This window comes from Guyanagaster necrorhizus, assembly GCF_019112545.1.
Source record: "Guyanagaster necrorhizus MCA 3950 unplaced genomic scaffold BT62scaffold_15, whole genome shotgun sequence".
In the NCBI taxonomy this organism is placed as follows: domain Eukaryota; kingdom Fungi; phylum Basidiomycota; class Agaricomycetes; order Agaricales; family Physalacriaceae; genus Guyanagaster; species Guyanagaster necrorhizus.
The window spans coordinates 355,843-369,490 of record NW_025064894.1 but is presented as its reverse complement, the minus strand read 5'-3'; the positions used below and the strand labels follow the sequence as shown (position 1 = coordinate 369,490).

The following is a 13,648-nucleotide window of genomic DNA, read 5'->3' as shown; positions in this document are numbered from 1 at the left end:
ACCTCGGTCATTCCACAATCTGTGCCTGACTGAGGTACATATACCTTACCAGGCGTGATATTATATTACTTACTCTCCTTCGTAGCTCTTACTTATATTCTTCTACTATTATGGAACGATATTTGCAAGGTATTGAAGGGCTTACGCAGAGGGTAGGGATGGACAAGATGGACTGGGGACTCTCGAGGCTACTGATTACATCAGTGAAGATCTAAAATACACCAGTAAGTAGGTAATGAGAATGAATAAAACATTCCTTCACTGGGTAATTGGGAGTGGTTGGCTGTCAGGAGGGGACAATCGGCGATGCCCCGGTAATGAATGAGCGTTCTGTATTGGGCCGGATGGTCGGATCAAATTTCGGTATCATCAAGAGCAACGACTGAGAAAGGCAATGAGCCTGTCTGATTCTTGCTTAGAGGCCGGTTTCGTTGAGTTTTGGCGCCTAGACCCAATTCTACATCTTTCCCACATGCCGCCACGTAACAAGCGAAGAGGTGCCCGTTCCACTCCTGCGCATGTTCAGCCTCCGAAAAGCGACCAAAGAGACCAGTATCAACATGCCATCCCGCGGTTCATATTAAGGCGCTTTCAAGCTGGCCCTCGCAAGTAAGTGCTTGTAATTACCGGACCATGAACTTTCTCTCATCTATTTCGTTCCTTACTAAAGAACCAAGGCCGAGCGACGAGCAGAATACCGTCGTACAGGTGAAGATCCTGATCAGGTCCTTTACTACGACTGTGCTTCTGGGAGCCTCACCGTACGCTCAGTCGGGACAATTTACGGACAAAAAAACCTCTATCGAGATGCTAGTAGTCTTAGCAACGTGAACGAGGTGGAAAAGAAGCTTTCTCTCTTAGAAACAAAGGCCGCGTCGACCATCGAAACTCTTCATTCTGAGCTTGCGCGAGGGAAAATAACTATAAAGCGCAGAGACCTCGATGACTTGAGGAAGTTCATGTTCGTGTTACACTATCGTAATGCGGGCAGTACCTACTATGATCCCAAACTTTCGCCCAGCATAAGGCAATGGTTGATTCGGTATCAAACCGAGCATCAGTGCCAGACACACGTCGATGTATGGTTGCGCGTCATGCGCTATTATCTGGACACGCCCCATTCCCAGATCGTAGACGACGCCCATGCAGATTTCAAGAAGTATGGTTATGGGGAGGTTTTTAGGCAGGTTGTGACCGGCGTTGACCCCATTATGGAGCATTCAGAAGCGATTCCATATCAGGTTCAAGCCGAAGGTTACTTTTTAGGCATATGGGAGGCTGAAGCGACATCAGAGTTTATCTTGACCGACGGTGCAGCCGGACTGTGGGAGGGGTTAACGCCCAGGTGTGAGATGACTCATCGCATATATATAGTCAGTCCCCGTATTGCCCTCGTACTGCGCAGTCACAAAGTTGCTCTGTACGAGTCCGGGGCTCCGATGGCGAGCGATCTACTGTCAATTCCCCAAGAAAAACCTACATCTCGACTGGTGAATGGAGAAACTGCCATCAGGCTTTCCAACGAGAATGACATTTCAGAGTTGAACCGCCACAGATCCCCCGATGATGTCTTCACTTTCACTGTCACGAAACTCACTTTGGATCAAACTGAGGCTTTAAACACTGTCCTCCTGCGGAATATGAAATATGATGGAGGCATCACATTTTTGGAGAGATCGCACATGTTGCGCACACTTCGTGTGTTCTGGTATAATCCATTACACAAATTTCTTCGCCAAAAATATGCCTCGCTCTTGCGTCATCTATCCATCATATCACAACCACTCTCCCATGGATCCACGTCCTCACTGCTCGAACCTGTGGATTCCGAACTTTATGTTGCACTCATGGGAGTTGTTCTGAACCAAACTAAATTTGTGTCCAGATATGATCGGGCCTTATCCATTTATCGACTCTTGCAGAAAACATCTCAACGTCGGACATGCCCTTTTGTGACAGAGCACATATATAATCTCTCGGTCTTCATGGACAGCTTCCGAATCCATATTCCGGGTGCCTTGTTCTATAATCATTCATTTCGACTCAAAGTCTCTTTGCCATCAGAACTATCACTGAGAATGTTTACTATCTTGGAAAAATTTGTTTCCACAACATTGGATGTGAAGATGGATTTCGATGATGATGTTCTTGGGAAGCTGGGAAAAGAGGTTGCTTTGCTTGCTTTTCTTGATCGGATTGGTGCTGAGATGCCCAGAGTTTTGATGAACTTGAAAAACTTGAACGGCATGTCGGTGATGGATATTTTAACACTAGTGAAGGAAGCTTTTGTTGGCGGAAGGACAACTTAGTGGCGGTTATAAAGGTAGGAACTACTACTTATTATGCTTCGAAACTTCTGCTTATATCTGCTATGATAATTACTTCTAGAATATTCTGCAACTTACTCTAATCCTTCGTCGTCGACAATGCTGACTGAACACTATCTCAGTCACACGTTTGAGTACATTTGAGTACTCGCGAGTCAATTCACAACAGTTTTCTATGTTTTTTAATGAACCTATATATTAATGTTGGATTAGCAAGCAGGAGCTCGGTCGTATCCCGCTGGCCGAGCTCGATACTCCTTTATGTCGGGATGGACAATATATACTGAATATGGTCTGTCAAGCACCCTCACCGCATTTCTGCTTATTGCTATGCTGTGTGAGGGTGAGTATCTACTTGTATTACTTCATATATCTTACTGACCAGTACCCTGTAGTCTATGTTATAGCTAACAGTGTATTCTACTAGGTACAGTGATTATACAGTTCCTGCTTATCGCTATGCTGTGTGAGGTCTACATTATAGCTAGAAGTGTATTCTACTAGGTGCTACGAACGTGCGTCACTTTCCTAGAATTAATAAATGCATTAACATAAGGGCAGCAGAATGAGCACAGCAGTTCCTGCTGTCAGAAGCTGTCAGAATAAGGATGGTGGATCTTTGCGCTGAGCAAGACAGGGCATAACGCCCTGCACTCCAGAAGGGGGGGGGGGGGGGGGGGGGGGGGGGGGGGGGGGGGATCTGAGCATCAATTTTAAACTTGGTACGTGGCAAGGGCGGCATGGCGCAGCTTTATTAATAATTGTATGTATCGACCCAAGCTTGACACGGTGGCGGAGAACGAGAAGTTGTCACAAAATCTTGGAACCTCGTGACCGCATAGCATGTAAAGTCTGGAAGCTCCTCGTACAGTTATAGCTGATCATTGAAGAGGGACAAAAATGGAAAAGAAAAATTGGGATAAGCAGGTGAAGTTGTTGGGTTTCTCTGGAAGGTCCTGGGTGTTCCAGGATTTTGTGACAACTTCCCGTTCTCCGCCGCCGTTGAGTTTTCGACAGATGTATGTCATCAAGAACGAGAACAATGTTTCTCCTTTACTCATGTCGAGGTGCTACCATCAACGACCGCAGCAGGAGTCCATTATACAGTCCATTTGATAAGCAGAGCTCTGAGCGGATGCTCGGGTGCAATTTCTTTCCTGACTTTCCCTTTCCGACGGCCATAGGTATCTGAAGATGTCATGCAGCGGAGGCGTAATGAACTGAAAGGCTTCACCATCAGTCGCGTCGGATGCTGGAGTACGCGTATCCCCTCCTTCCCATTATCAGTATCATCCCGCAATGCTTGACACGTATTTTTTTCGATACTCTGGCGCGAAAGGTGGCATGCATGGATCTTAAGGGTGTAATTGCTGTAACGACTGCGCCGCAAACTCGTGATTAGCGATTTCGCTGATACTTCGGTAGGTCAATCACCGCTTGACCCTGACGCGTCGGATTTTCGAAGCATCTGCGCAGTGTGCGTGAATCCCATATTTTGCAATAATACCTCTTCCTCTTTCCAAACGGCCAACATGCTCCGAACCCAAAACGCTACATAAGGAGGCCGTGTTCTCCCCCATTTCTCGTCGCATTAACCATGCTCATCGTGATATTCTTACTCTACTGTGCTCTTTTGGCTGCTTCGGCCCCCGAAGTCCAACTGGGCAAAACCAAACTCGTTGGAAGAGATCTTACGGGGCTACAGGTGGACTTCTTTGGAGGCAAGTCCACATACCGCACGCACACTAATGGTTAACGCTAAAACGAAGGCTAGCTATTCCATTCGCCGAACCTCCAGTTGGATCCTTGCGTTTGGAGCGTCCTGTATTGAAAACGGACATCGATGCCGATGAATTTGACGCCCAGAATTTTGGACTAGCCTGTTTACAGGAGGTAGGTCTTTCAGTTTGATACTTGCGATTCTATTTTCATCTCAGAAATAATAGGACCTTGAAACCGATGAGATGTCGGAGGATTGTTTGACCATCAACATATTTAGGCCGACGGGAGTGTCTTCTGAGGACTTATTGCCCGTGATGTTCTGGTAAAATTATATCTTTCATTCATGTGATCCTCGCGCTAATGACGCTGAAGGACCTATGGTGGCGGTTTCTTTTCAGGCGCTTCGTCGTCGTACAATGGAAGCAATATCGTTGCCCAGAGTGTTACCAGAGTACGGTTTCGCGTTCTATGCACGTCTTTGCGGCTAATTGCTTCCAGGGTACTCCCATCATCTATGTGAACTACAATTATCGGCTAGGGCCATTAGGTTTCCCTCAAGGACAGGAGGCCGCTGACAGAGGAGTGATCAATCTCGGAACTAGAGATCAGCTAACTGCCCTGGAATGGGTTCAAGAGAATATTGGCTTCTTCGGTGGCGACAAAGCCAAGGTGCATAAATACATGATATGCCGATTGTCTGGGATAACAAGTCCAAATAGGTGACAATGTTTGGGGAAAGCGCTGGAGCCATGTCGACAGGTTTGATGCTTCTAAACTCGTCGATCTCTAACTGGGCCCGAGCTGCGGTATGCATATAGTCATTTCAGAGAAGTTATCATTCTGAATCAATAGCTAGATCTTCGAATCTGGTGCTGCATCCTCCACCGTCTTTTATAATGCATCTACGCAAGAATCTAGCTGGGAGTATTTCGTTGCAGGGACACCAGGTTGCGAGTCTGTCGCCGGCACACAGAACACTTTCCCCTGTCTGCAGGCGGCGAATTCATCTGCTATATATCAAGGACTTGTGGAGGCATATACATTGTCCCTCCCAGGAAAATCTGCCTTTTCTCCGACTCTGGACGGTCCTTCGGGTCTTATTCCCGATTTGCCTACACATCTCTGGGCAAAGGGCGAGTTTGCCACGATTCCTTTCATTGCAGGCTCGAACCTAGATGAAGGTATGATATGAACTCTTTGCATGGGCCGGACTCAACATTGGGCGCTCATTAGGAACGCTCGGCCTATCGACAAATACTAGTTTCACTGATGAGGTCATTAGGGACTACATACAAACCACCTATTCAGCTTTCCCACCTTACATCTCTGATGATATCCTGGACCAGCTTCTCGAACTGTACCCTGACGACCCATCCTTGGGCTTGCCGTATGGTACCGGAAATGATACATTTGGGTTGCCCATAGGCTATAAGAGAGTGGCATCCATGAGTAAGCATTATTCCTTGTTCCAACATGAAATGCTCAATCATCAATATGCATCACTTTCAGCTGGTGACTTGGTCATTGATGCTGAACGTCGAGCATGGACACAGACTGCTACACAAGCAGGCGTGAAAGCGTACGGATACCAATTCGCGCAGAATACTTCGTTGTTCGCTCCCCACTACGGAGGTGGATCTTGTCTTTTCTGAGTCGATTCGGCTTGTACTAAGACGTTTTCCAGTTCCTCATACCACAGAATTATACTTTATCTACGGAGAGCTGAACTCCTCCACCGAACCCGCTTCGTCGATCTTGTTGGGTGAAATGATGGTCGACTATTGGGTTTCATTCGCTACGAGCTTGGATCCCAATGATGGCTTAGGGACGTCTCGTGAGTGACTCTCATGCCGTTAGCTGAATATTTGTTAATCCATTGACAGGTCCCAACTGGCCACAGTATACACCGGACAATGAGGTATTTTAAAACTACCCGTCGAAGTGGTTTTCTCTCACTGATCATGGCCCCAGGTGCTCTTACAATTGAAGGACGAGAATGTGACTGTCATTACAGATGGCTATCGAGCGGAACAGATCGAGTTCTATAGGAAGAATGCTGACGCTTTCCACCGGTAAAGCAAGTGTAACTACTATGATCGGACTTCCTCTTGCTTGTTCAGTATCAGTTCAATACATACGACTTGCTGTTCTTGGAGCTCGTGCGATAAGGAGGCCCAGCGTGGTGCGAAGCGTATGGCGATCGGTGGATTCGGGATGCTTGTGGCATACGTACTGAGGTATCGTTGCGCGTCTGTCATTCTGGGATTACGGATGGGACATAATAGAGCCTGTAACGTATCTGTCTGGCCTGTCGACGGTAATCTGTGCGTACTTGTGGTACGTGTTACCACGCCTAAAAGGGAGAATGAGCAGATCCTCGGTAGGTTTTTGTATTAAGGACGGGAGGTTTCGTACACATCCGGTGCTGGACAGCTCCATCTCGACGTGGCGGGAGGCCTTGTACAAGGTGCATGGTCTGGACATTGACAAGTGGCTGGATCTGGTTTCGGAAAAGAAAGGGCTGGTGAAGGAGATCGGTCGCATCGCGCACTGTTCATGATAGAATGCTTACCTGCAAGCCTAGCTCGGAGCGTTGACAGGTAGCGAGATTCGTCCAGACATATATCCCTTCAAAATTCTCATGCCGGCCAGCAATGATCCATCGTACATGTGCTAATAACGGAGTACAGTCTTGTACTCATGGGCCATCAATCCGCTGTATTCTGCAACGATACCACATGATTTGTTCCGAGAATTACGCCGATATCATGGTGCCTAGAGAAAGCTGATTGATTATAGGACATCTGCTAGCGCTGCTGCTGGCCGGGCCGGTTTGGATGTTCGTGCACGATGTTCGTCTGGCACTGGTGCACGTGCTCTGCGAGAGGCCTACATTCACTATCGACGAAGGGTTCCTGGCATGACGGCTCTCCGCTGGATTCGTACTCAAGTGCCACTATTCATTCGTACCGAGGATGATCCCTCCCCTCCTTCTATCTCTCGACCATGCTTTCAACTCTTCGCATGCACACGGCTCTCTCGTCTTCTATCTACTTTGATAAACAATTTCTTCCTCAGTATACATAAAGCTCTATCTGAGGCTTTGGTATCTAGTGCATTTTTCTACTCCAACGATGCGCTCGCTTCTTGTCTTAGGCGCTGCTTTTAGTGCCTTTAATGGTGCAGTTGCTCAGCGTACGTCCCCTCTCTGTATGCACAGACGTCCGTCTCATAATTTCAGTTGCTGCAAAGAAGTATCTCACCCTTCCGCTTGGCGAGGTACGAGCTCTTGGTTGGCTGAGCGATCAGGTGAATTGTTTGCCTCTAATCTTGTTGAAACCTTTCTAAATTATCGGTGAACTAGCTTGATGTTCAGACCAATGGTATGGCCGGACATTTACACGACTTCTATAACTACGTCGAGGACAGTGACTGGATTGGCGGCTCTTCTGCCTATTCCAGCCTTGAAGAAGGTAAATTGTATTGATTGCTTCCAGCTTAACCTTATTTCTTTAGCCGGAAGCTACTGGTTCAACGGGATGGTACCTCACGGCGTCCTCACCTCAAATTCCGAGATCCAGACCCAGACTTACCAATTCCTTGACTACGTTCTCACTCATCAAGAGACCGGCGGTTGGCTCGGACCGGAAGCAGGTAATAACCGCACCAGATATCTCTGGGGCCGTTACCCATTCTTCTTCGGGGCAATCCAAATGGTCGAATACAATTCGTCTCTTACGGACCGCGTTGTTGACGCCATGCTCAAGTTCGTCCCTCTTGCAAACGAAATGATCAGAAATGGAGAAGGGTTGGAGCCTTGGACGAACACAAGGTGGGGAGATTTCGTAATGACCCTTCAATGGCTGTACGACTATCATCCCAATGGGAACGAGGACCTTCTTTTGGACACCATGCTCCAGCTCAAGTGGAGCGGCGTGCCGTGGGAGGAGGTATTTATGGCACAAGTCAGTATCATCTGTCAGTGTTCACTTTGGTGTTTATTTCTAATTTGTAGAATTTTCCCCATGGGCCTGTAGAGGATCTAGTGAATCCCACCGGATATGTTCTGACCGTAAGTTGTATGTGACTTGGTAGTTTCCGTGCTTTGTTGATGAATCTTTGGCAGTGGCATGGCGTGAACATGGCAGAGGGTCTGAAGGCACTTCCCGCTACATATCGCTTCACTTATAATCAATCTGGTGTGCTCCATTCATTTCTCGTTACTCTACTGACATTAACATTTTATAGACTTGGACCTCGTGTCCTCCGGTTGGGATCTCTTGTTTGAGTATCATGGGAGACCCTCGGGAATTTATGGGGCAGACGAATATCTTGCAGGGATGGAAGCCACGCGGGGGTAAGCATTGTTGTATACACATTCCGCTCACCTCCAGCTCAATTCCGCAGAACTGAATTATGCGATGTCGTAGAGACAATGTTTAGCGGCTCGTACTTGTACCAAATGATTGGGGATACAAAGTTCTTGGATAGGGTCGGTACATGCCTTGTCTCTTTGTTGAATCCTGTAACTTTAGAATATAGGTCGAGAGAATTACCTATAACGCATTGCCTGGAACACTAACAGGAGGTAAGCGAACTTGATGAGCCCAAATATGTCCACAATGTGACACTAACTCGACTTCAGATATGTGGGCAAGACAGTATGATCAGCAGCAGAATCAAATTGCATCGAAAAACATGACAACGTCAGTTTGACCTTTCCTTGTGTCGATTCTGTGACTTACGTACTCCAGAGATCCCTTTGCTGTGAATTCGTGCGTGCAGAGCTCTTCCTCTCAGCCCCGATCTTGACAAGAACTGAAGTGGCTACTCGAATGTCTTTGGATTGCAACCTTATTACCCGTTGGCTGTTTGCTTTTTTGTAATTCTTTAGCATTTACAGAATATTACAGATGCTGCACCGTCAACCACCCTCAAGGTTATCCGAAATTTGTAACCAATTCCTTCCTGACTACTGCCGATCAATCTTCTCTCATCCAAGCTTATCTTGGTCCCTTGAAGACATCTACGACCCTATCCGGGAGTGAGTTCCCTCCTTGTACCTCCAGCTTAGGTCATGTTCAATTCCTTTGTAGACAATGCAGTGACCGTCAGCATCGACACGCTATACCCATTTGGAGATACACTATCCTACAGCGTCACCGCATCCAAGGCATTCACATTCTACGTGCGGATACCAGACTGGGTCATTAATGGAACGATTACAACGAATGGACGCTCGACCAAAGCAGTGTCTCCTAGCAATGGTTTATTCGCAATCAACATTCCTTCCGGGACAACGAACTTCATTTTGAATCTTCCTGCCGAGATAACCACTGGTAAGGCTCCTTACAGCTGTGACCCTAAAGCTGTACCGTCTAACTTGTCCACAGAAAGCCGTCTCCACGGTGCTGTTGCTCTGCACCGAGGCCCGCTTCATTATGCACTCGACAGCAAGTCATTTTCCTCTCTACCCCAAGTCCAACCTGACACCAATGTATCTACTAGTATCCTTCAACAGCACAGTCATCAAAGCGAACGCTGTCGAGCCCCGAGCCTCTGACTATGAGTTTGACGCCACTTCAGCGTGGGCCTACGCGATCGACCCATCGACAGCCAAATATGTTTATTCTCCCCCAGCCGATGGCATTCTCCCATCACCAATCTTTGACCAGGGATTGCCCCCTGGTTCAATTACCGTATCTGCTTGCTCCATCGAGTGGGGTCTCGCAGGAGATACATTCGTTAATGTCCCGCCAACGAAACCGAACTGTACTGGGAGCATCGAGACTATTGTGCTTAATCCTTACGGGGTGAGACTTTTATCCTATGTTCTATCAGGAGACTAATGAAATTTGTGCAGTCGACCAAGCTGAGGATTAGCGAGTTCCCGGTTTTCAGTTCTTGAAAGGAAATGCGTACGCTCGATATCAATTGGTGTGATGGCGAGACGAAGTCAACTTGAAGCGCTCCAATTCTTGTATTAATTTTTGTCTCTATAACAAATATCTAATGATCTTATGAGAATCCACTCTGCGAGCTGTTGTCACATTTATATCTTTGAAATTATCTGCACGGCCCAAGTTCTTCAGTTTGCAGTGGAGGTTGTGTAAACGTCGACGTGACCGGAGAATACCTTAGTCATGAACAGCACAGTTAGGATGACCAGTAAACATAGTGTGAACTTGAAAGTGAAAAAAGTGATCTGAGGGGCCACAGCATGCATCAAAGAAGATCATCTACGTCCACGTTTTATCGAGGCAAATTGCGTATCGTCAAGTTTGTATCAGAAATCCAGTCGAGCATGGTTTCTACTATGAGAGGTCGCCCTCAAGGACTGTTCTCTCGTCCCCCGTGTGTCACGGGATACTCGAAAGACCTGCTGGTGGTTACTTTGCTTTCTTGCTCGAGGATGTTGGGGACAACCTAAGCCATATATTGTGGCTTAATTGGTTAACCCGAACCCGAACCCGACCCTTTCAGGAAAAGGCTTATCAATTCGGTGAAGAAATTTACACTTTTTGGGTGTTAGGCATGGTGATCTTTGAACCGCGGAACGTAGCGCAGACCGGGGAGGGTTTTAAGTTTTTTTTTTGACTTTGGACGGTCAGGACTACACACACCACTGTCAGCGAGATAAGTGTGGGGAGCTGGAAGGATCTGTCGGACGTGTATATGTTTAGAATGAGATCGTGAATACCAAGACCGCTCACACGAGCTAGGTGCGAAGAAAATCTTCCCATAAATCTTTTTTTGACGGCACTCCTGTACGCGAACAGCGAAGCCAGGAATGAAAGGAAGTCACAAATACACAGGAGGAACGACTTAAATTTTACGTCACATAGAATATGACCCAAAGACTTGTCTGATTCTGAGCGGACTTGACTACTGATTGAAAGATAATGCTATAGTAGGGTATAGATGATTATAGATGTGCCACCAACAACACAACACACAAGACCAAAAACAAAAAAAATATATGCATTAAAAAAAAAATCATCATCATCATTTCTACTTCTCCCCATCAAAAAACGCGACCAGCTGACCGATCGGGACCTTTCCAACACGTTTCGGAGCAGGGACCTTGCTCGCATTCATACTCTGCTGCCTCAACACATACGGATCCACAAACTTGCCCAGAGCAGGTGCCACCGCCGTGCTGCGCTCCGACGACCGCGACCGCAACTTTGGCTTTAACGGCGATATGGACGCCTGCGGGGCTTGCAATGAAGAGAACCCATACGTCGACTGAGCACGAATCCGCCGGTCCGCGTTCGGGGGTGAAGCAGGGGCGGAACTCGAGCCGAGGCGCCTGGAAGCGCTGGATTTTCCGACCGTCTCTTCTTGGAACTCCCCCTCCTCCTCCTCCTCGTCGCTGACTGCTTTGGGGGAGCTTGAGAAGTATGCTCGGCCGATGGATGGTGATGCTGCGGATGAAGATGGGCGCTCGGGGGGTCGTTCCTCTTCCTCTGGAGGGGACGTGATAGGTTCGCCCAGTGCAACAGTGTATCGTTTTCGGGGAGCCGGTGTCGGGCTGTAACTGGGTCTGCGTGATCCAGGAGGCGGTGGTAGATTCTTCGGCGCTGGGCTTGAGGAACGAGAGACTGGTTGGGTCGACGTAAATGCAGAGGAATAAGTTGAAGGCGAAGGAGAAGAGGAGTGACTGGCAGTGGTCACCGTGTTGATGCCCAAACCCACCCCAGCCCCAACTGGAGGAAGACCAGAAATGGAAAGAGGTCGGGTACGTGAGGCTGATGGAGGTGAATGAGGAGGCGAGAAGGAAGTGACGGTGCTTGGAGGAGGAGAAGCGTAATCACCTGTTGGATAAGGAAGACGGCTGACGGAGCTCTTAGCCGAACCCAGGGGCGGACTGGTTTGAAGAGCTGTCGCAGCAGGATATCGACCCTGATTAGGCGTATTCATAGCGGGCGTTGGATAGGAATTCCCTGGAACGACAATAGATGATGTAGTTTGTGGTGCGACAGATATTTCTGCGGATTGACGTGAGGGTCCGGAAGAAAGATTGGCGGGCGCAGTCGCTAATTTTGCCATCTCCCTCCCGAGTTCCCCCACGCGACTCTGAATCTCTGTCATTTCATCGCGAAGATCTTGCATTTCCTTATCGTAGTTGGGAGCCGGTTCTGGAGGTTCACGAACGAATGAGTCCTCTTTCTCCTTCTCCTTCTCCTTATCTACGAGCCACCGCTCGACATCGCTCATCCGTTCCTCCAAGGCTCGAACATGGCCGACAGTCCATTTCTCCAGCTTTTCGAACCGCTTTGCGATGGTAAGAAGCGTAACATGCACATCCAGTGTGCCTTCAGGATCGAAGTGCGCGTAGAGAGGAGGCACCTCTTGAGACGGTGACGATCCAGAGTCAGTACGGCGCATAGGTGACGGTGTTAGATTTGGGGGCATAATAGTAGTGGTCGGACGAGAAGGCGTCGGGGAAACATTGGGAGACGAGATAGGGACGGGTCGGCGCGGCGGTGTAGTGGGGGCATTGAGGTTCAAGTACGCAGGATCGGAATACTTGGTTTGCATGTTGGCCGGCCAGGCTTTCTCCTTCTCCTTCTCCTTCTCCTTCTCCTTCTCCTTTCCCTTGCTGGTCCTCTTTTGCTCCTTGTCGCGGGCTTTGGTATCCTGTATCACCTGCTGCGCAGGGGTAAGTTCCTTGGTCGGTGTAAGCCGATTCTTCGCCGCCGTCCACCAGCCCATGCTCTCCTTTTGGGACGCCGACGGCGATGGAGGATTGGAGACCGGCACTGTCTGTGAACGAGACGGAGGAGGAGGAAGGGACCGTGTCGATTCTAACATGGCCAAAACACGGTCTTCCAGCATTTTGCGACCAGCAGCTTCCTCTGTCAAGATTCGCTCAGCCTCCCTGCGGCCACGTTCGCGTTCTCTTTCGGCCTCTGCTTCGATCTCGGCGTCCGTGGGCATGCCACTGGGCGACCGGGGCGCGATACCACTAACGAGATTTCCGACTCGATTTGCCCAGTTGGCGGCAAATTGAGATACGGAGGACGCTGGAGAGGGTGAACGCATCCATTGGCCATCTTCGTCTTCGTCTTCACCGTCTTCATCTCCGTCTTCGGATTCGGCATCGACGCCCGTGAACGTGTTCGGGATGAACTCGTTGCGAAGAGGCGATGGTGGTCGCCCGGACGACGATTGGCTGGGAGATTTTTCAGGCTATATGAATGACATTATCGACTGAATATATGCAGCAAATACAATGCAAACCAGAGTCAAGGACGCTGAAGACGGACTGGTCATTCGTCTCTGCCGTTTCTGGTCGGTTACACTCGGAGGCTGAAGGTTGCTCGAGCCCATCGAATGCGTCGATGAGTGTGAAGGTGAGTTGGCCATCCCCGTCGGTGTCTTGCTCTTGAGGGAGGGAGTCGATGGCCTTGTCGTCGTCCGCAACGTTGAGGACGGAACGTTGAGGTGCCTGGAGATTTGCAGTGCCCCCACCCGTTAATTCGCCGGAAATCACGTGCGCCATCATTTCCCACGCAATCTTTCAACACAAAATGCATCTGGATCCTAGGGTGAAAAATCGATCCGACATGGAAACGCGGATTACAATGAATTTT

General features: G+C 48.6%; 5 protein-coding genes across 5 annotated transcripts; 3 read left to right on the top strand and 2 right to left on the bottom strand.

Annotated features, from left to right (window-relative positions):
* Positions 1–472: 472 nt before the first annotated feature.
* Positions 473–2,309, top strand: BT62DRAFT_897680 (uncharacterized protein; the record flags this gene model as incomplete). The annotated part of the gene is made up of 2 exons (XM_043183309.1): positions 473–609; positions 671–2,309. The coding sequence occupies 2 exons, from the start codon at positions 473–475 to the stop codon at positions 2,307–2,309; spliced, it is 1,776 nt and encodes a 591-aa protein (XP_043038776.1).
* A 1,449-nt stretch (positions 2,310–3,758) lies between these two features.
* On the top strand, positions 3,759–6,197 carry BT62DRAFT_933102 (esterase 1). Its single transcript, XM_043186488.1, has 12 exons — positions 3,759–4,048; positions 4,102–4,220; positions 4,274–4,371; positions 4,422–4,500; positions 4,548–4,718; positions 4,769–4,855; positions 4,906–5,230; positions 5,283–5,498; positions 5,559–5,681; positions 5,734–5,883; positions 5,933–5,967; positions 6,021–6,197. Exons 1-12 carry the CDS (start codon positions 3,925–3,927, stop codon positions 6,123–6,125), a joined length of 1,632 nt encoding a protein of 543 aa, XP_043038775.1. The 5' UTR covers positions 3,759–3,924; the 3' UTR covers positions 6,126–6,197.
* BT62DRAFT_933100 (uncharacterized protein) lies at positions 6,048–6,837 on the bottom strand. Its single transcript, XM_043186487.1, has one exon. It carries the CDS (start codon positions 6,531–6,533, stop codon positions 6,315–6,317), a length of 219 nt encoding a protein of 72 aa, XP_043038774.1. The 5' UTR covers positions 6,534–6,837; the 3' UTR covers positions 6,048–6,314.
* A 136-nt stretch (positions 6,838–6,973) lies between these two features.
* BT62DRAFT_950870 (uncharacterized protein) lies at positions 6,974–10,099 on the top strand. Its single transcript, XM_043188159.1, has 17 exons — positions 6,974–7,244; positions 7,291–7,358; positions 7,414–7,522; positions 7,566–8,014; positions 8,065–8,121; positions 8,176–8,248; positions 8,298–8,406; positions 8,457–8,541; positions 8,592–8,637; positions 8,695–8,755; positions 8,804–8,824; positions 8,874–8,912; positions 8,963–9,093; positions 9,146–9,388; positions 9,443–9,502; positions 9,558–9,862; positions 9,913–10,099. The coding sequence occupies exons 1-17, from the start codon at positions 7,184–7,186 to the stop codon at positions 9,955–9,957; spliced, it is 1,962 nt and encodes a 653-aa protein (XP_043038773.1). The 5' UTR covers positions 6,974–7,183; the 3' UTR covers positions 9,958–10,099.
* An 800-nt stretch (positions 10,100–10,899) lies between these two features.
* Positions 10,900–13,499, bottom strand: BT62DRAFT_950865 (uncharacterized protein). The gene is made up of 2 exons (XM_043188158.1): positions 13,296–13,499; positions 10,900–13,244 (listed from the first exon to the last, which is right to left on the bottom strand). Exons 1-2 carry the CDS (start codon positions 13,419–13,421, stop codon positions 11,061–11,063), a joined length of 2,310 nt encoding a protein of 769 aa, XP_043038772.1. The 5' UTR covers positions 13,422–13,499; the 3' UTR covers positions 10,900–11,060.
* Between the last annotated feature and the right edge of the window lie 149 nt (positions 13,500–13,648).

What these genes read in the sequence shown, in the direction of transcription:
- BT62DRAFT_950870 (XM_043188159.1), top strand. Translation starts at nt 7,184, where the DNA reads ATGCGCTCGCTTCTTGTCTTAGGCGCTGCTTTTAGTGCCTTTAATGGT. An exon ending in TTGGTTGGCTGAGCGATCAG is followed by an intron (nt 7,359 to 7,413) that starts GTGAATTGTTTG and finishes TCGGTGAACTAG; the next exon opens with CTTGATGTTCAGACCAATGG. An exon ending in GGATTGCAACCTTATTACCC is followed by an intron (nt 8,913 to 8,962) that starts GTTGGCTGTTTG and finishes AGAATATTACAG; the next exon opens with ATGCTGCACCGTCAACCACC.
- BT62DRAFT_933100 (XM_043186487.1), bottom strand. Translation starts at nt 6,533, where the DNA reads ATGTCCAGACCATGCACCTTGTACAAGGCCTCCCGCCACGTCGAGATG.
- BT62DRAFT_933102 (XM_043186488.1), top strand. Translation starts at nt 3,925, where the DNA reads ATGCTCATCGTGATATTCTTACTCTACTGTGCTCTTTTGGCTGCTTCG. An exon ending in GTTCGCTCCCCACTACGGAG is followed by an intron (nt 5,682 to 5,733) that starts GTGGATCTTGTC and finishes GACGTTTTCCAG; the next exon opens with TTCCTCATACCACAGAATTA. An exon ending in AGTATACACCGGACAATGAG is followed by an intron (nt 5,968 to 6,020) that starts GTATTTTAAAAC and finishes TCATGGCCCCAG; the next exon opens with GTGCTCTTACAATTGAAGGA.
- BT62DRAFT_950865 (XM_043188158.1), bottom strand. Translation starts at nt 13,421, where the DNA reads ATGGCCAACTCACCTTCACACTCATCGACGCATTCGATGGGCTCGAGC. An exon ending in CTTCAGCGTCCTTGACTCTG is followed by an intron (nt 13,245 to 13,295) that starts GTTTGCATTGTA and finishes TCATTCATATAG; the next exon opens with CCTGAAAAATCTCCCAGCCA.